The 21,086-nt window shown below is 34.4% G+C and overlaps 1 protein-coding gene across 1 annotated transcript in view; it reads left to right on the top strand.

Annotated features, from left to right (window-relative positions):
- LAMA4 (laminin subunit alpha 4) overlaps nt 1–21,086 on the top strand; it is a 170,586-nt gene that overhangs the window by 88,665 nt on the left and 60,835 nt on the right. The window contains exons 8-10 of the mRNA XM_051997568.1: nt 1,785–1,895; nt 11,694–11,805; nt 17,832–17,999. Coding sequence (XP_051853528.1) covers nt 1,785–1,895; nt 11,694–11,805; nt 17,832–17,999 — 391 coding nt within the window. The remainder of the gene's footprint in view (nt 1–1,784; nt 1,896–11,693; nt 11,806–17,831; nt 18,000–21,086) is intronic.

Below are 21,086 nucleotides of genomic sequence, written 5' to 3'. Positions count from 1 at the left end.
GATTTCTTAAAGCTTAGCTGGCCCAAGAAAGTCATGCAAAACAGATTGTATACATAGGTATGCAATAAGCTTCCTAGGCTCATGGAATTTAGAGTGGAAAACAACTTCAGAGATCATCTAATATAACCCTTATTTGCTAAAGAAGAAAATTTGTGCCCAGAGAGAGAAATGACTTGGTGAGGGTCCACTAAAGAGAATCAGAACTGAACAGGGATGGTGCTGAAGCTTGTTCATAGAGCTAATTGTTAAATTTTCAATGTGAACATTTATAACTCAGAAATCAAGATATGCTACAAATCAGGACTTCCTGGATTGTTTTGTTAATTATCTAGACATAGGAAAGTGATGGAGAAAATGTTAATAATACAAATAATTTAAAAGTTTATTCGGGTTTTTTTGTTTTGTTTTGTTTTGTTTTTGGAGAGCTGATGGTGAAGCATTTATCAGCATACCCCTAAAGTTCAGGACTGAAAGTAGATATCCTGACAGAGTCTTTCCACTTGACCTACTTTATATACCTTGGGCTGCCCACAGAAGATATAAGGAAAGTGGTTAGAAGTTACAAACATGATCAGTCAAAACAATAGGAAATGTGCCTCAGAATTCTTTCTCATTAAGGAGTTCCGATTAATCAACTTTAATAAAGGGATTATTTTGGTAGAATTTAACTTGACTTCAGCTCCCACAGTTACCCATTAAGATGAGAAGCTCCCTTCATTTTACAGGTGGGTTAACTAGGACACATGAAGTTAAAGTGATTTGCTTTCATTAGAGGTAGTATCCATGACTTTTAATTTCTCCTTTGATTATACCACAATATTAATAGAGACATAATGTCATTTTCTTAATTAGCAATAAACTTGTTATTGCTTAGCCCTTTATCTAAACTGAGTCAAATGCAACAATTCCTAGATGATGCTCTACAGTCATTCCTTCCACATCACAACTTTTCCCATCGTGTTTTTAATATATTGAGGACTGACATAGGAAATTATTGTAAATGAGAATTTTGGAGGAGTTTTGTGGAAGCCTTGACAACATACAGAATTCAGCATATGACACAAAAAAAGTTTAGAAACTCAATAAAATATACCTATGACAAAATACTTAACCTAAATGTTACAATAAGGGACTGTATGTAGGGCAGCTAGATGGTACAGTGGATAGAATACCAGTCCTGAAGTCAGGAGGACCTGAGTTCAAATGTGATCTCAGACACTTAACACTTCCTGACTATCTGACCCAGGGCAAGTCACTTAACTCCAATTGCCTCAGCAAGAAAAAAAATAAATTAAATAAATAAATAAATGAGGCACCGCAAACACTCCATAAAAGGGGAAAAAAAAAACAAAACCTCATGCTTCTTCTCTGATACAAAGGGAGGGCCAAAAAAGTTCATATGTATTTTCCAGGTCATGGGGGCACAAATTCCCTAACCTCTGCAATGTGGAATAGATAGCTCTATTACGAGCTTTATAAGACCCTAGTAGACAGAAGAGGCAAGGAAGAAGTCATAGTATCATTAGATCTGAGCCACTCTTAGAAAATTATCTCCTTTATGATAAACTAGGAAGAGATGAATTTATTCCATTTTCCATTGATCCTGAAGATAAGTTCCCAGAATGGCCTCCTTCCCTGAAATTCTCCAGGTTTTACACTAACAGGAATGAATTTAGTGCCTCCATTTATTCTAAGCAGTCTTATAAGAACATTGCTTTATGAATATTTCAGAAAAACTGATGCATAAGTTGAATCAAATCTTTCAAAACACATTTCCCCCACAGGCAAAGTTTTCAGAAAGAGAAAACCAATACCTCCTAAGAAAAATACAGATCAGTGATGCTGAGAATACAATGAAGGATCTTCTCTCTGATTTGGAAGAACTAACTGAAAAGGTAGGCATTCATCTCTTGAAATCACTTTCAGAGATAAACCAAAACCTGGGTAAATACAACAATTTGCATTATTATTCTTTAAATGGATTCACAGGTTCAAACCAAAAGAAAAGTAATCTTTAACTCAGGTTTGAAAATAAACAATGACCCAAATATATTAAAAATAAATCAGGGCCAACTGAAAGTAATCCTCTCTTATTTATCTTCTCCTATTGTTTGGTCTAATAAAAACTTGTTAGTGGAAAAATGAAGAATATTTTTTACCACATATGCTCCTGTTCTCTTATTTCAGTGATCAGTAGGGAGGACTAAGTGAGGTTATTAAGAAGGGGTAGTATCAATAAAAATGGTTGAGTTCAATGCAGATTTTGCTGGGAAGAATTGCTGCTGACCAATTTAACATTTCACTGCTAAGAGTGTGCTATAAGGAAGATAAAAAATATTGATGAGATGTGAATCAATGTTTTAAAAAAATCATAATTTTGAATTTGCATTTTAAGTGCTACTTTATGTTGCCTTAAATGACAATGAAAAGAGTCACACTGGATAGGCCATGAGGTTTGTTTGGTTTTAAATCATTCAATTTCAGTAAATAAGGGAAGGAAATGATACACCCAATGTATTTTTTACTTTTCAAAAGTTTTAAGCTAAAATTACAAGTATCCGATCATTTTTCTACAAATCAAGGTTTTTAAAGACTGATACCTTTTTTAACATTTGAAATGCTGATCTCAAAAGGGACATTCTTCCCCAAAATGTAAATTGCACTGATTGGTTCCTTCAAGATCTTGCTACTTTCAGAATCAATAATTCAGAATTAAGAATTTTAAATATTCTTTGAAAATTGGTTGGGATTTTCTGTTGGTGCTTTCAGTATAGAGATGCAGGTTCTGACTTAGGATTTGCAAACCAAGTATCTTGGAAAAGTAAAACCAAACAAATAAATTTAGAATGATGGCTCCCAGACAGCTTGCACAAGCTAAAGCATTCCTCTCTCTAGTGGTATTTAAAGGGCTGTGAAATTAATGAACTGGAAGACCAAAATAGAGATCTAGTCATTTCTTCACAGAATACAGCATTCATCATTATATTTCACTTCATATCATAACTAGAATCTTCCCAAATGGATCTGAGTTCATAGGAAGGTTGACATTTTTCCAAGAATAACACATTCAGCAGCTCAGATCCTGATCTGCAATTATTACATTTTTCTTTTTTTAAAGTTCTATGATTCCATCAATACGAGTGCTTCTTCTACCAGTACAAACCCAACCCCTAAATATCCTAGTAAAGTATTTTCATGAATTTCTATAATAAAAATCTTTTGTCATGTGATGGCTTTAGAGAAACAATGGATTTAGTGCTCACATATAAAGAATAAGATACTTGAATTCATCATTTACTAAGCTACTTCTACATACAAGGCACCACTGGGAATATAAAAATAATAAAGTCCTTAATCTCAAAGAATTTATTGTCAGGTAAGGAGATTCAACATGTGCACAAATAACTGTAATCTTGGGCCATAGAGTGCTACCAAAGGACATGATGGAGATGTATTCAAAGTGATTGAGGAAATTTTGAAGAGAGAGAAAATACATTTGACTGAGGAATATCAGTCAATTGGTCAGTCAACAAGTATTTAATAAGTACTTACCCTATGCCAGACCCTGTGCTAAGTGCTGTGGATATAAAGACAAGAATAGTTTCTCCCTTCAAGGAACTTTCATTCTATTAAGAAGGCAACATTTAAATAACTATATAGGAGATAATAAAAGAGACAGACAAACAGACAGACCAAAATGAATATACTTTGGAATACTTATCTATTAATCTTTTCTTTCATTTTTCCTTCCTTTCTTTCTTTTTTCTTCCTTCCTTCCTCCATTTCTGTCTGTTTCTACCTCTCTCTCTCTCTCTCTCTCTCTCTCTCTCTCTCTCTCTCTCTCTCTCTCTCTCTGTCTTTCTAAGAGCAATACTCTTCACTGAAAACTCATTTAAATCTCAGGAGTTCATAGAATGCCTTGACATTCTTAGAAGCATTTAAATAAAGTTTCACTGGAGAGGATTATCCAAGGAATATAACTGATATCTGTCTACCAAAAACACTCCTGGAATATGCAGAAAGAAACAGAGACAAAGAGAGAGAGAGAGAGAGAGGAAAGGAAAGAGATAGAGAGGAAAAGAGAAAGCGTAAGAGAGACAGAGAGACAGAAACGAGAGCCAGAGAAAAGAAAAGAGAGACACAGAGATTGAAAGAGACAGAGACACAAGGGATGCCATCTTAGCTTATGAATAGACATAATTCCATAGAGTGATTTTCAAAAAGTACACTAATAATAATAATAATATATTTTTTAAAGGAATCAGAAGGTTAACAGCAGGAATCTGACTGCTGTTAACCTTCTGATTCCTTTAAAATAATATATCTCCAATGTTTTAAATTACAGGAATATTTTATGAATGAATCCACTGGGCACACTTTTCTAATTCATTCTTATAGTAGCAGGTTGTTTCCCCAAAGAGATTGCTGAAGTTTCTGGGAATAACCCCATATATGGATAACTATATTCCCTACCACTATAACATACCAGTCCTCACCAGGGTTTTCATCAATCAACCAGTAGACCCAGTTAGTCAGTAACAAAAATATCTACTCAAATGGCATAATAATAACAGTACTTACAAAGCATCCCCCAAAGGCTGGAGCACACTCTCCTACAAATGCACATAGGACCTTGGATGGAAGAGTGAATGTAAGCTTACAAGGCAGCTCCCATCTCCAAAACTATAGGGTATTGTCCTTTCTTCTTCCAGAGATCCTCATAAAATTTGCCATTAAATTCATTCTGTTGCTTGGATAAATTTGGCTGGATAAATGGGTCCATTTATTGCTTTTGCTGTTCAGTTATTTAATTATATAATCATTTCATGACCTCATGGACCATAGCATTCCAGGTCCTTCTATCCTCCGTTATCATCCAAAGTCTGTCCAAGGTCATTTTTGTTGCTTCCATAACATTATCTATCTATCTGCCATCCCCTATTTTACCTTTAATCTTTCCCAATATCAGGATCTTTTTCAATGAGTTCTGATTTCTCATTATGTGGCCAAAGTATTTAAACTTCAGCTTTAGTATTCATCTTTTCAAAGAATAGTCTAAATTAATTTCTTTAAGTATTGATTGATTTGATTTCTTTGCTGTCCAAGGGAATGTCAAAAATCTAGTGCTAGGCTAAGTCAAGCAAGATTGCATGGAGCTAAACTTGCCCACAGTATTATAGTATTCCTTTCAGCAAGAGTAATAACTCTTATCTTAGAATTAACAGAAACCTTTTCTCTTTGAATTCCTCAGAGCCTTGATTGCAAGTTTTGTCACCTTCAGGTAACAATAATTCTTCCTGGATCAGTGGATTGCTTTAGATACTACACATTTACTTATAGTTCAGTTATATTTCCCACATTTCTTTTAGGTCTTACACAGATGAGTGGTTGGGTACAAAGGTGGGCAAGCAATTGTTCCCTTTGGGTCATTCACTATTTTGTTGACCTCTTCATGAGCAATTAAGTTATTCCAGCCAAATCCCTTTCTAAGTGTGGAATGTTTATTTTGCATCTGATGGTCTTTCCCCTTTCAAGACTAAGGAGAGTAGAGCTATATGCTTACTTCATAGAATTTTACTAAAAATGTCAGGAATTTAATGTTTGAATTATCATACTTCATATACATTTGAAAATTTTGGCATTTCGGTATATCTCTTCTTTTATAAATTATATCATAAAAGTAATCACATCTATTGTTGAAATTCTGGATTTTTTAACATCAGTCTTTCATAAAGTTAAATACTGTGTATTACAGCATAACAGACTTTTAGTTAAATATACTCTCAAAAGTCAACCTGTTCTGAACAAGAATCCCCTCTACAACATATCTGATGAGTGGTCATCCCAAACTTTACTTAAAGGTTTGCAAGAAATGAAAAACAATTACCTTCCAAAGCAACTCAATATATACATGGATAGCTGTCATTGTTATGATTTTTTCCTTTGTATTAAATCTGTTTGCTTCCCCTCCCCTTCAATTTCTGGTTATTACTACTGAATTTTCACTTTTGCAATTGTTTCTTGGCCTTTGGTGCTAAGATCAAGTCAATAGGCACATTTAAAAAATACCAGATTTGAAGGAAGGACTTTGGTTCAGATCTTAATCTATTATTTACTGTATTATCTTAACCTTTCTGAGTCTCAATTTCCTCTACTGTAAAATGAGGGCAGTTTGCGCTAGATGACTTTTAAGAATCCTTCCAACTATAAATATATGATTCTATGATCTTATCACTCTAATATCTCTTCCAGATAATCCCTTTTTTTTCCAGATATTTAAAGACAACTGTCATATCCCTCTTATCTTTTCCTCTCCAGACTGAATATTCCCATGTCTTTCAGCCTTCAGTAGCATGATACTGAAGCTCTTCATTACCCTAATTGACTTCCTCTGTTTGCTCTTTTCCCATTAATGCCCTCCCTTTAATGTGGTACCCCAAACTGAATCTATTACTTCCATATGTAGACTGACCAGGATAGAGTACAGCTTATCCACCATTCCCCTAGTGCTGAACTCCTTAATAAATACTAAGATTATATTGGCTTTTAGGGCTTCCATATTACAATATTGAGCAGACCTCTTAAGACTCATGGACGTTTTTAGAGCCTGCTACCTATGTCTTCTTGACCTTGTATTTGTGTTGTTGTTCAATTATTTCAGTTGTGTCTGTCTTTTCATGACCCCATTTGGGGTTTTCTTGGCAGAGATACTGGAGTTGTTTGCCATTTCCTTCTCTGGCTCATTTTACAGATGAGAAAACTGAGGCAAACAAAATTAAGTGATCCTTGTCCAAGATCACTTAGCTAGCAAGCATCTGAGGCCAGAATTAAGACCTGGGTCTTTCTGACTCCAGGCTTGGTGCTTTATCCACTTTATTGTCTTACTCTGAGGGTGGAAAAATACTAAGAAGTCATAGTACCTATGTTTAAATCCCACTTCCAAGAGAATTATCACAAATCACATTGGCAAATAACTAACCTCTCAAGACTGTGGTTTTTTTCATCTATAAAATGAGGAAATTGAAGTAGGTAGCTACTATGACCAGATCTATCACTCTGTAGTCATCAAATTATATTTATTACTATTAAATTTCATCTCATTCAATTAGCCAATTGTCTTGACTTTTGTCTTGCCATTTTGATGACTATGAAGGAGAGTGAAGTTCACAACTTTGCTCAGTTCTGTCTCACTTAAATCCAAGTCCCTCTCAAGTCAAGATATGCTTGTGATGTTATTTGCTCTCTTCAAGTACAAACAGCAAAAAATTTAATTGGCCAAGAGTTCTAACCCATCCAGATCTTATTAAATCTTTATTCTCATTCAGTATGTCAGTTATCTCTCCCATCTTGTTATCATCTCAAAACTTAATAAAATTGTTATCTGTGCCAAATCATTGATAGAATATGTTAAATTTCACAGCACCAAACATAGTTCTTTAGGGCACTCCATTCCAGTGATTTCAAACTTCTATCCTAGTATTAATGACTACTATTTATTTACTTATATATTACTACTATATATTTACCTATCTAGTATTAATGACTACTCTTTAGGTCCATCCATTCAACCAGTGCTGAAATCATCTGATGTTACTTATATCAAATCCATATCTCTCCATCTTTCTAACAAAAATAAAATACTTTGTCAAATGCTGTACTAAAAATAAGTAAACTATGCCAATAGCATTCAACTTATCTACCAGCCTAATAATTATGCCCCCCCAAAAAAAAAGCAGTGAAGTTTATCTGGTAGCTTTAAAAAAATTAAGCATTAAATGTTGGCGGGGAGGGGGGGGGTATTTTTACACTATTTTATTTTTCCAAATATATGCAAATATAGTTTTCAACATTCACCTTTGCAAAATCTTGTTCCAAATTTTTCTCTTTTTCTCCTATCCTCCCCAAGACAACAAACAATCCAAAATAGGTTAAACACATGCAATTCCTCTAAACATATCTCTGTATTTGTGATGCTGCACAAGAAAAATCAGATCAAAAGTGAAAAAAAACACAAGAAAATAAACAAACAGCAGCAACAAGATGGAAATCCCATGCTTTGATCCACATTTATTCTCCATAGTTCTCTCTCTGGATGCAGATGGCTCTTTCTATCACAAGTCTATTGGAATTGCCTTGAATCACTTCATTGTTAAAACGAGTCAAATCCAAAATAGCTGATCATCACCTAACTTGTTATTGCAATTGAAAATGTGTTCAATGTTCTCTTAGTTCTGTTTATTTCACTTAGCATAAATTCGTGTTAAGTTTTTCCAGGCTTTTCTGAAATCAGCATGACCTATTTTTGATGAAGAAATGGTAGCTCTTTGTGATGACCATTTATTTTCATGGTGTTTGCTAACTATCCCTTTAATAACAAGCCTACAACATTGCCAGGTATTGAAGTCAAATTCATTGATCTCTAGTTAGCATTCTATTATCCTCCCTTTAAAAAAAAAAAAAAAAAAACTGAACATTTGCCTTTCTCCAATCCTGCATTACTTCTCCCACTCTCTATGATCTTTCAAAGTTTATTGACAATGGCTCAGCAATTACATCAGTTACTTTTTTTAAGAATTATAGAATACTAGTTTGTCTGTGCCTAGTGAAATGAATTCATTAAGGACAACTAAGTGCTCTATTATAATCTTGTTCCTTACCTTATATATTACAAGATCATCAAGAAATGACTGAAAAAACAAAGGCAACTTAAATAAACCATCATTATATTGTAGCCAATAATTACACCTTTCAGGTAAACAAATCTGTTACATTCAAATGCTATGCTGTGAGTGATAAGTATATTTTTTGTCTCTTTTACTGATGCTTACTTAACTAATGAAAAAAGAGGTTGCAGTGCCCTCTGGTGCTTTTCTAAATGAAAATGTTTACTTGTATGAGAGGCTGGTCTTGTATTGCTGCAGTCTTTTATTCACCATTTCAGTTTGAATCAAATGAAACAACTAAAGATGCTAATTCAATAATGATAGAAATGGAGACTCACAAAACCAAAAAAGGAAGCATTGTATTTTAACAATTATGAACAAACAAATTGTGAACAAAAATTTCTGTAATTTAGATTAACATTTAAAACTAAGTTGGTTAAAAGAAAAATTAATCTGAGAGTAAAATTTAGCACTTTCATTTCAATCCTGAGAGAAAATAATCTTCTAAGAATAGGAACTATGACAAGAATCCACAAGAAAATAAAGATGAAAAGAATCATTTCATCAAATACATCAGGTTAAAGAAAGCAGCTGATTCATTTGAGGAACACAAAATACTCTGAAACATGATACCCTCTGTATAGACAAGACAGCTTTTCATGAAATCTATACCACCAGACCTCTTCCCAAACACTGATATATCAAAAATTTAGTTGAAGTATGTCTGCATTTATTAAGTACCTACTATGTCTCAATTATTATGCTAGGTGCTAAATTAAAAGACGGGGAAAAAAAGAAACATTTCACTGGGGAGTTTCATTATACTTTATATTATACTTTAATATTTGAGTACCAGTGTAACCTTATATAATTCATTTAACTTCTCTGTAGCTAAACAACATACACATAATCTCTGGGAAAAGCCCTGGACTTAAAAGTAAAAGTATTGGGTTCAAATTCTGATTCTAAGACTTACTAGTCCTATAACATTAGAAAAGTCATTTAACTTTTCTAAGAAAGTTACCTGTCATTTAAAATTAAGGTCTTAATATTTCACTACCAACCTAATCTCAAAAGGTTATTGAGAGAGAACATTTCATAAAGTATAAAGCCCTATATAAGAGTGAGCAATTATTCTAATTACTGAATGACCTAATTAACTCAACATAAAATCTTCAAGAATCATTTGTTTTGAAACCTTCACTGCCTTCTTGTTTCCCTAACTTCTCAGTTTTGCTGTCCCTTTAGGTTGTAAGCTCCTTGAGGTCAGAAATTGTCTTTTGCCTCTTTTTATATCTTAATTATCTGGCACAGCAGGAGAAATTCTGGGTTCAATGTCACTACTGCAAGGAACTTCTGATGTGCAAATACTATAAGAAATTTCTAAGAAGCTCAGCAAAGAATGCTCAGTTTTATCTCATTCCCAGGTCAGTCTAGCTTCTTCTGGATAGTAGGAGAACTTGAATAAATCGCATTGTCTACCCATTATACTACATTGTCTCTCATATAAATATTACCTATTATGGATACCAGGACAATGGTTTGATTTTGCACCTCATTCAGTCTGCATATTCTTTGATATTAGAAAGTAGAACCGTGTTTCATAGTAAATCAAGAAAACAAAGTAAATGGTAAGCCAGGCTAAAGACGTCCTTCTTTTTAAATCCAACCAAGGACTCAGTGTTTCTAATATGGAACGGAAATGAATATGTTTCACACACATTGTGCACAATATGCAAAGTAACATCCATGCCTTGAAAGATTTTCATTTTCTGAGCTCAGCTTCTTAATCACCCTTCCCCTTACTAAACACACACACACACACACACACACACACACACACACGCACACGCACACACTGGATTTTGACAAATAATATTTTGAAGTTCTTGAATGTAAGATTCCAAGGGTAGGGAATGGAATTGACTATTTAGAAGAGAACTCTATTCACTGAGAGCCAAATCTGCTTGAGTAGTTATTTGTACACAAGTACCATCAATGTTGATAGGAATTTGGAATGAAACTCTGAAAGCAGTATTTAGCCCAATGAGCATAATTCTTGAAATCTCTGCTATAATTCAGTTACAGTCATGGTTCAGTTACAGTCATGGTTGAACTACCCAGGAATAACAGTCTATATGGGAGATTTCAAGCCTGACCAATTGTGCTTTAGTCTCACCTCATCACAATATTTTCTTTGGAACTTTAAATTTTTCATTCAACATATTGATCAATAAATCTGGATGATTACAAGTCCAACAATCAGAATGTGTAACATAATTTCAAGGAGAAAATAACATTAATCAATTAACCAATAAATATTTTTAAGCACCTTCTATGCACCAGACATATATGAAAGCTTAGGGATTCAAAAAGTGACAAAAGATACTCCCCTGCACTTAAAGAGCTCATGATCTAATGAGAGGGACAACATGCAAACAAATATATAGAAATAAATTATACACAGGACAAATGTGTCCTGGAAGTTGGTAGAAAAATGAGACAGGAAGATTCGTTTTCATAGGTTCAAATCTGGGCTCAGACACATACTAGTTGTGTGTTCTAAGCAAATCATTTAATCCTGCTTGCCTTAGTTCCTTCCCTATAAAATAAACTAGAAAAGGAAATGTAGCTTTCCAGTACCTTTCCCAAGAAAATTCTAAATGGGGTCATAAAGAGTCGGACAATTGAAAGATGACTGAACAACAAAGTAATACACAGAGTAATTAGAAAATAATTAACAGAGATAAAGCACTAGAATTAAGAGAGATTGGGAAAAGCTTTAGTTTATTTCACTGACACCATAGAGCTGTGATCTCATTTTAAGGCATTTCCTAATACTAGAATTGTTGATCACATCAGTCTTCAAGTATGTCTTCTTGGATCATTTTAATTAGACTTCTGTTTTCCAGAGAAGTGAATATTTAAAACATACACACACACACACACACACACACACACACACACACACACACATAAAGGAGACCCATGCTCACAAATTTAATCTTGTGTATTATGGATTATTTGTAGGAAAATCGAGCTTCAAAAAAAAGCCAGCTGGTTCATAAGGAAACTATGGATACCATTAACTATGCAACCCAACTTGTAGAAGAAGCCCATAACATGAGGGATAAGATCCAAGGTAAATATATTCTCTTCTGGTTCAACTTAGCAAATGTTATTGTATCAGTAGTGCAAATGTTATTGTATCAGTAGTGCAAATGTTATTGTATCAGTAGCATAGCTACCCAACAAAAAATAATTCAATTCTTTAATGAAAAATCCCTTTTTTAAGATTGTCCATATATAATGTGTATCAGATTGTTTGCTGTCTTGGGGAGGGAGGAGGTAAGTAAGGGAAGGAGAAAAAATTTGGAACATAAAATTTTACAAAAATGAATGTTGAAAACTATGTATTTGGAAAAATAAAATACTATTGAGGAGGTGAAATCCTTTTTTAAAAAAAGACAATAATGGGACCAGACGAGAGATATTCTGCCAAAACAACCAACCCTCTGGAAAAGAAAATATATTACAGAAAGATTTAAATTTAATCTGCAATATTAATACTGTGTGCATCACTTTCTTAAGTTTAGATCATAAACAAAACAATGATTTAAGCCTTTATTTGTAGTATTTGCAAATTTCTGAGGTTCAAATGCTTGCTTTAAAATTTTAGCAATTGATTTTCCAGTTCTCATGGGCTCCAGTATACCCCTGGTCCAGAATGTTAGCCTTCCTTCTAATCTCAGGCTTTTTCCCTAGTAATTTTTTCTGCTGAGAGTGCTCTTAAAGGTAAATACAAAATATAAAACTTCTCTTCTCAGAAGCAGAAAACAAATACACAATTCTACAATATTGAGACAACGCTGACAGCCAAATAGTAAATGGTTTCCCTTGGACTACTTAGCCTATGCCCCATACAGAGGATTCCTACTGTGCAGAATGGAATACATGTGGATCTTCCAGTTATATTAAATTCCTTTTTTTCCATTAAAAAAGAAGAAAAAAACAGAAAACTTCAAATTGGAAGAAATCAGCAAATCAAATGGGAAAATGCCAGTGGAGTTATGGGAGAAGATATGTTTTAGATGAGACAATACACTGACTGCATGTCTCCCCAGTAGCTGTATTCATCACCCACAAAACCCTAACAGCTTCATTCCTAAGGAAAAAATGAAAAGGAAAAAAATCTAAACATCTAGCCCAAATCTAGCCTAAAGAAAATAAAATTTCAAGTTCAAATCTGATTCCTTTGGGGTTTCAATACATATATCCTAATTTAATAACTAGTGATTTTCAGAAAGAAATGTTCAGAATGCTTTGCTTTTCAGTTAGTTCAGAGAAATGGAATACCCCAGTACTTGCCCAGGAAAGAAAATTTTATGCCTCGGTATCACCAAAGGGAAAGTATCCATTCCCTTTTAACATCTACAGACATTACTTATAGTCAATAGAAGGAAATTGGGTAATGCAAACTGTCATAAACTCTTAACTTGACAGTTGGCACTTGGAGCAGAGCATGTAACAAGTCCAAATCTAACAGAATGTATCTGTATCATAGTGTTATGAATACTTCCTTTTCCTTGTGTCAGTAGGAACTGCCTCTCAGTAATAGAGCAGGGATTGAAAACAAGAATTCTTTTTCATGGATGGATTAGAGTAGATGGTCCATAATGTTGGCTAGAAGACAAATTGAAGAACTAAGTTTTAGGAAGTGCTGAATTCAAATAAGGTCTCAGACACTTACTAATGTGTGACTTGGGCAAATCATTTAATCAGTGTTTGCCAGTTTCCTCAGTTGTAAAATAGAGTTCTTGTGAGGATCAAATGAGATAAATTTAAAGGGCTTAGCCTGCATATTGTTTTTACTCGGTTGTTTCATTCATGCCCTACTCTTTGTAACCTCATTTGAGGTTTTTTGTTTTTTGGTTTTTGGTTTTTTTAGCAAAAAATATAGGAGTGGTTGCTATGTCCTACTCCACCTCATTTTACAGATAAGAAAACTGAGACAAACAGACTAAGTGACTTGCCTAGGGTCAAAAAGCTAGTAAGTGTCTGAGGCTGGTTTTGAACTCATGAAGATGAGTCTTCTTCATTCCAAGCCCAGAGTTCTATCCAATGCACCACCTAGCACAACATCTAACACATAGAAACTACAATGTAAATGATAATCATTATTTCCAGCTCTAAAATTCAATTACTCTCTGAAAGTGTTCTTTTACCTCTAAAGTACACATATTTTAATGCCAGCATACATGGTTTTATAAATTCTCAGATAAAAAATAGACTAGGGACAAAAATGAAAGTTTTCTAGTTGTTTCTTTTTTTCCATCTTTTCCAGAATTATTATTTTTTTCTATATAAAGAGATAGGTTTGACAATAGGAAGTGCAGCTCAAAGCAAATGAAAGTAAAGAAAACAACAATCACAGATTATTGTCTTTATTCTAAGATGTCAAGGACCCATCTCGGTCCAATGGGTATATCAAGCTGTGATTAAAACATTTGCTGCCTTTCCTTTGATGCCTATTATGTTAAAAAAAAAAAAAAAAAGAAAGAAAAGAAAGAAAGAAAAAAAAGAAAGAAAAAAGAAAAAGAAAATTATTTGAAATCTCTCTTACCTGACTCTCTAAGGCTGTTACATTAATATAGAAAATTTGTGGATTTTGTTCCTCACAGTGTTTTTAAGTAATTAATAATATATTAAAATTTCAGAGAAAAGGAAGATGTTTGGTAGTTAGCTAGTAGTTTTGTTCAAGCATAGATTAAATGAAGACTTTCATCACTTGGACTATTGCAATAACCTCCTAATTGGTCACTTTGTCTCAAGCCTCTCTTCTTTCCAATCTGTCCTCTACACTACTGCTAAAGTGATTCACCTAAAGCTAAGTTCTATGTCACTCTCCTGCTCTATGAAGTCCATTGGTTTCCTCTTAGCTCAAGTTTCAAATATTTGATTTTTAAAACTCTTAGCAATCTGACCCCAACCTATCTTTCTAGGATCCTAATACATTACTCTGTTTTACAATCCAGACAAATGAGCCTCCTTGCTATTTCTCACACATGACATTCTCACCTCCTGTCTTTCCAACTGGCTTTCCCCCTTTTCCTAGAAGCCCTTATAGCATTCACATCTCAGCTCAAACCCCACCTTCCTTATGGAGCCTCACTGCTTCCAGTGTTGTATTTATTCTGCATGATTTATTTGTTTATAGTGTCGCTATCATTAGAATATATGGATATATATGTATATGATATTCATGTGTTCCTCAAAAACAGCTGTTGTTTAAATGTTGTCTGTACATAATGCCAAGAACAGTGCCTAGCCCACTTAAAAAAATTCCTCTTAATTGTTGAATTGAAGGAAACCAGAATAAAATACACAAAGGCAGGTGGGAGTAATTAGGTGCTCAATCTACTAGACCTAGAGACTTGAGTTCAATGTGAACTCAGACATTTACTAGCTATTTGATTCTAGGCAAATATCTTAACTCTATTTGCCTCAATTTCCTAATCTGTAAAATGAACTGGAGAAAAAAATGGCAAACCATTCCTGTATCTTTACCAAGAAAACTCCAAATACAGTCCCAAAGAGTCAAACATGACTGAACAACAACAGCAACATTTGCTCCCAATTGTGAGTGTTTTGAATATTAATTTCAGAGATGACATAAGGTTTATCTGGACCCACATTTCCTGATATCCTCATAGCTTTCTCAGCAACCATTCTTGCAGTAAAAGCCTCCTCATCTATTTTTCTTTCCCTCCTCCAGTATATATGAATGCTTTATGGCATCCGTAGCGACATTCCTTGTGACTAACAGTCTATAAAATAACTGATGAGGACATGTGAGCTATTATTCACACCCAGCCCAGTTTTCTAATCTAAGCTTGATTTATAGGACTGCAGTGTTTGTTTACCCATCACCCCTCACCAACCACATCAATCATAATAAAGCCCAGAGACCTTTTTATTTATGCTTTGAAGGCAGAATAACTTTCCCTGGTATCTATCCTAGAAAGAGTTGGCAATCTCAGAACATGATGTACTGGTCAGAGGGCTGGCTTGAAAGTCAAGAGGCCTACATCTGACATTAACACTGATAACATTATTTAATCTTTGTAAGGCTTCATTTTTCTCATCTGTGAAATGAGAGAGAATTGGACTAAAAGACCTCTAAAGGCCTTTTTCAGCTCAAGGATTCTAGGGATCTGAAGCATTCTACTAAGATTTCAAGTTTCTAGGAGGCAATTCAAATCACTCAGAATGTTAAAACTGTAAGAATCATAAATCTAAAACTGGAAAGAATCTTCAAGGCTAACCATCTTATTTTACAAATGAGGAAACTTAGAGAAATTAAGTGACTTCCCCAAAGTCAGTATATGTGTAAGGCCAGATTTGAAATCAGGTCTTAGCAAGTACTTAAAACAGTTGCCTAGCATATATAGTAAGTGCTTAACAATTAATTATTGACTACTTATTGACTTATTGATTGGATGCTAGATTTTTATATTTTTATCTACAATTGCTAACATAGTGTGTGGCATATAATTAGCACTTAAATGCTTTCTAGTTGGTTTCAACTATAATAGTTTATGACTATGTCATCAGTTAATTGAGACATTAAGTACTGAGCAGGTCGTTTTGAGTGTGTCAAAATTACAAATTCAGTTTCAATTCTATAAATGGAAAAATATGGTCTAGAATTTGAATTTTTCATGTAGTCACCTTTTAAAAGTTCATTTTTCAAGTCTGTAACTAGCTACCTCAAGGAAGCATTCCAGTTCAATGCTATAGTTGAAAAAGTTTTATCTCTATAATTTACTGCAAGAAATAAAATATTCACACATAAGAATAAAGTACATACACAATGATGATTTTGAAAAGTAATACTGACAACTGGGGTTATCAGGGAAAGTCTCTGAATGGAAATGCAACTAGGACAGAGTGTACAAGGGGGATAAGGGTTCAAGAAGCAGAGGGAGTAGGGGAGGCATTTAGGCATTTAGGACAGCATATACAAAGACTTAAAGATAGGAAATGAATTATCATATATTGAGAAAAGTAAGTAGGCTAATATGATGGCAGCTTTGAGTACAATGGGAGAATATTATGAAACAGGCCTAAAAAATGATAGTAATAATAATAATAGATAACATTTCTATGTGTCAGGCACTGTGCCAAACCAATTACAAATATCTTACTTGACCCTCAATTCTGGGAAGTAGATGCTTTTTATTATACCCGTTGTACAAATGAGGAAACAGAATATGAGGCTAAGTCACACAGGTAGTAAGTGTATGAGGCCATATTTGAACTTAAGGCTTCCTGCCTACAGGCCCAGAACTCTTTCTCCAGTCAGATAGTGAAGGCCAAACAGATAGTTTTTATTTTATCCTAAAAGCAAAGGGAAACCCTGAAAGCTTCTTGAGCAGAGGCCTAATAAAGGGGTTTGAGAGCAATATTTTAGGAATATCAATTTGGCAACTGAATGGAGGTTGGATTGGAGCATGGTGAAATACCACATAAATTACACACAGCTCACCAGAATGTTTTTCCATATATTTGTAGTTCACAACAAAGCACTGATTAGCACTGCCCAATTAGTGGATTTTAATATTATCAGTCTTGGCCCACTGTAAAAAAAAAAAAAAGGCAGATAGATATCATGCAAATTTTTCATCCCTTCAATTCCAAACATGGTTGAATCTGGAAAGAACAGTGACTCTGTTTTTATTTTCTTTATCCTTGGGCCATGCTGGGTTCACTTTTATTCTATAATTTTGATAGATAAATAGCCTAAGTCCTATTTAATCCTAATACTAGGATGGACAATCTTGATGCTAGAATAGGCTGCTGAAAGAGATGGTTTATTCCTCACTATTAGAGTTCTTTATGCTTAGCTTGAATTTGCTTTGCAATATTATAAATGGAATTGCACTCACGAGGTCCTTTCCAAATTGTATGATTTGCTATATGGATGCTCCTGACAAAGACCCTGGAACAGGATCAAGCTCTCGTCACATTACCATCTGCGGGTTGTGACCATCACTTACAATCCCAGATGTCTTTTGGCACTCCTACAGCACAATTTAAAAATACATAAGCAGGTTTTCTCTGCTGCTTTTCTCTTCACTCAAAATGAACATCTGTTCTTTCTTTTAGAGATCAACAGCAAGATGCTATATTATGGAGTTGAGCAGGACCTTAGTCCAGAAGAAATCTCTGAAAAGCTTGTATTAGCAGAGGACATGCTGATGGAAATCAGACGTCGAAAGCCCTTCTTCCTTCAACGGGAGCTTGTGGATGAAGAGGCTGATGAAGCGCAAGAATGTAGGTTTGATATCTCTGACTGTCTGTCCTAAAGAGGAGAGAGTTTCCCAGGCAAAAGTACTCTAACTCTGGCACTGATGGCACTGCTTTTGCTACCACTTGTTGTCATGCATGCAGTGGAACCAGAAATAGCTTTGTCTACCTGCTATTTGATGAACTTAGTTCCTTTCAACTCAGACTTTTAGGAAGTTCTGACATAGGTAGGACATGAAAAGCATAATGGGATATAGTACGGGAGATAAGTCCAAAGTTTACCTCACACAAGTTCCCAGGAGTTGAAAATGCTGTAGGGACACACACATATAGGTGCATCTCTCTCTCCCTCTTTCCCTCCCTCTCTCCTTCCTTCCCTCTCTCCCTTTCTCACCTTCCCTCCATTCTTCTCTCTCTCTCTCTCTCTCTCTCTCTCTCTCTCTCTCTCTCTCTCTCTCTCTCTCCTTCTCTCTCTCTTTCTTTCTCTCTCTTTCTCTCTCTCTTTCTCCCTTTTTCTTTCTCTCTCTCTCTCTCTCCCCCTCCCTCCTTATTTTCCTTCCTCTTTGTTTCTCTACCTCCTTTCCTCCTTCCCTCCTTCCCTTCCCCCTCACACTCTCTCACTCTCACTCTTGCTCACTCTTACTCTCATTCTCACTCTTGCTCTCTCACTCTCATATATGTGTATGTATATCTACATATGTGTAGATATGTGTATATATACATACATATATAACATTGCAACTATGGATATCTCAATAGATACACACATATATTATATGTAAACATATATATGTATACATACATATAAATAGAACAAAAACAGGGTGATATAATAAGAAGAACATTTACTCTACCATCAGAGAACCTGGGTTCAAATGCCTTTGATATTTACTACTTAGTATTTGTAATTTTGAACAAGTCTTTTAACATATCCATTATGTTCTTATCCCTCTCTCCCTGCTGCTAGCCTCAATTCTCTCATTTGTAAAGTAAAAAAATTAAATTAAATAGCTTCTGAGGCCCATTCCAGCTCTCCCATGATCCTATGATTTGAGGTACGAAGGGAGAGGAGGGAAAAGAAAAAAGGATTTATTAAGCACTTACTATGTGCCAGTTATTTGCTAAACACTTTACAAATACCATCACATTTGAAGCTGATAATAGATGCCATTTTATAGTTGAGGAAACTAAGTGACTTTTTAAGTGACTTGCCTAGGGTCATACGACTATTAAGTGTCTGAGGCAGAATTTGAATCTAGTTCTTTCTGACCCCCAATTTCAGCTCTCTATCCTCTGCATCACCTAACTGAAAACAGAAACCTCATCACTACTCAAATGATCAGTAAAGGTTTCACAGGGAAGATGGCCTCTGAATTGAACTTTAAAAGATAGAGAGAAATCCAGGTGAGGACAATAGGACAGTTCAGGCATAAGTAATAATACAGAGTATGTATGGTCATGGAAAATAAGACATGTCTCTGATTCAGACAAGTAAAAACATAATGGTTTCACTTCACTATATCTCCTAAAGAAATCTTCACCAGCAGTGGAGTCTGAAGCTCCACTTAGAAAGAACTTTTCTTGCTGTTTTCAGAGTTCCTATAGATTGATCAGTGAATATATCTATCAAATTTCACAAGTGCAATGCAAATTGTTAAATGTTGTAAATGTAAGATAACATGCAATGCATGAATAGGACATATTACAGCTCACTTTTAAAAACTGCAGAATGGGAACACAAAGATAATGTATGCACTTTTTTATTGAAGAGAAGCAGTAACAGCAAACTATTTATATAGAGTTTAAGATTTATAAGCAATAGCTCAGATTTATATTATACTTAAAGTTTGCAGTTCCCCTATACCATTCCTTTAAAGTAAATTATATAAGATTTGTAATTTCTATTGCACAGAAAATTAAATAGAGGTGCAAGTTTTAGTGACTAACCCAATCACGCATACCTATGATCAGAAAGACAAGAGTTGGGCCTAGGTTTCCTGATCCCAAATCTGTGTCCCTTCTTCTTCATTAAACTGTATCTCTAAGATAAGCATTTTACTAATCTTATTTTAATTAAAGTATAAGAATGTACTATAATTTCCTTCCAAAATTCTCTCTTCATTATATAACAAATTTTGATGGTTAGGACTTGATATAGGGAGTAAGCTAAATTGAAAGGCGGGAAGCTAAATAAATACCCAAGCTGAATAAAAAACAGAAAACAGATGACTAACAACACTGTTTTGCCTCTTCTTTGCAGTATATTGCCAGTCAACTAGCTCCATATAATTCTATCAGTAAAAATCATAATAATTCTTATTCTTTCATATAATTAAACAAGTATGATAAATGGTTGACAGGGAAGTAATTAGCACATTTTAAAAGGGAGTTTTTCCATGTAAAAATAATGACCTAGGTAGAAGAAATATTCAAATCCTAAATTTAGTAGCTTATTTCTAGATCCAAGTATAAATGTTTAGAAACAATTATGTTCTCCCTAACTGTGCTCTGTAAGTGTTCCCAAATCTTTTCTAATGCCATTATTACTTTAACTATAATAAAATAACTAACATTTATATAATGTTTAAAGTTTGCAAACTGCTTTATGAACATACAGATCTCATTTGTTCCATGTAAGCCAATTAAAATTTCCAGGACAGATACTATTATCCCTCTAATGAGTAAACTGAGACTTGGATGGATTAAATAACTTACCCATGATCCCAAAATTTAGTAAAGTAATGGATTCAGGATTGCAGTTAAATAATTTACCCATGATCCCAAAGTTTAGTAAAGTAATGGATTCAGGACTGCAGTGTAAAATGTTAGTCTTGGAAGGCAATAGGGAATCACTGAAAGGTATTGAGTAGAGGTATAACACAACAATATCCATGCATGAATTAGGAAAAATGAGTCTGAGGCTGGCATGAAGGATGGGTTGGACCAAGCATATGAGTTTTGAAACTGAGCCAGAGAAGAATTTGAACCTGGTCTCTATCATAATGGCAAAATTGAACAGACTAAAAATATCCAATTGACAATGGCTTATCATAATTTCTGTATAAGTAGAAGAACATGAATTTAATCCTCCAAACCCCACCTCAAGGAACCACT

Source organism: Antechinus flavipes, chromosome 4 (genome assembly GCF_016432865.1).
Source record: "Antechinus flavipes isolate AdamAnt ecotype Samford, QLD, Australia chromosome 4, AdamAnt_v2, whole genome shotgun sequence".
Classification (NCBI taxonomy): Eukaryota; Metazoa; Chordata; class Mammalia; order Dasyuromorphia; family Dasyuridae; genus Antechinus; species Antechinus flavipes.
This window is presented reverse-complemented; position numbering and strand designations above follow the sequence as displayed.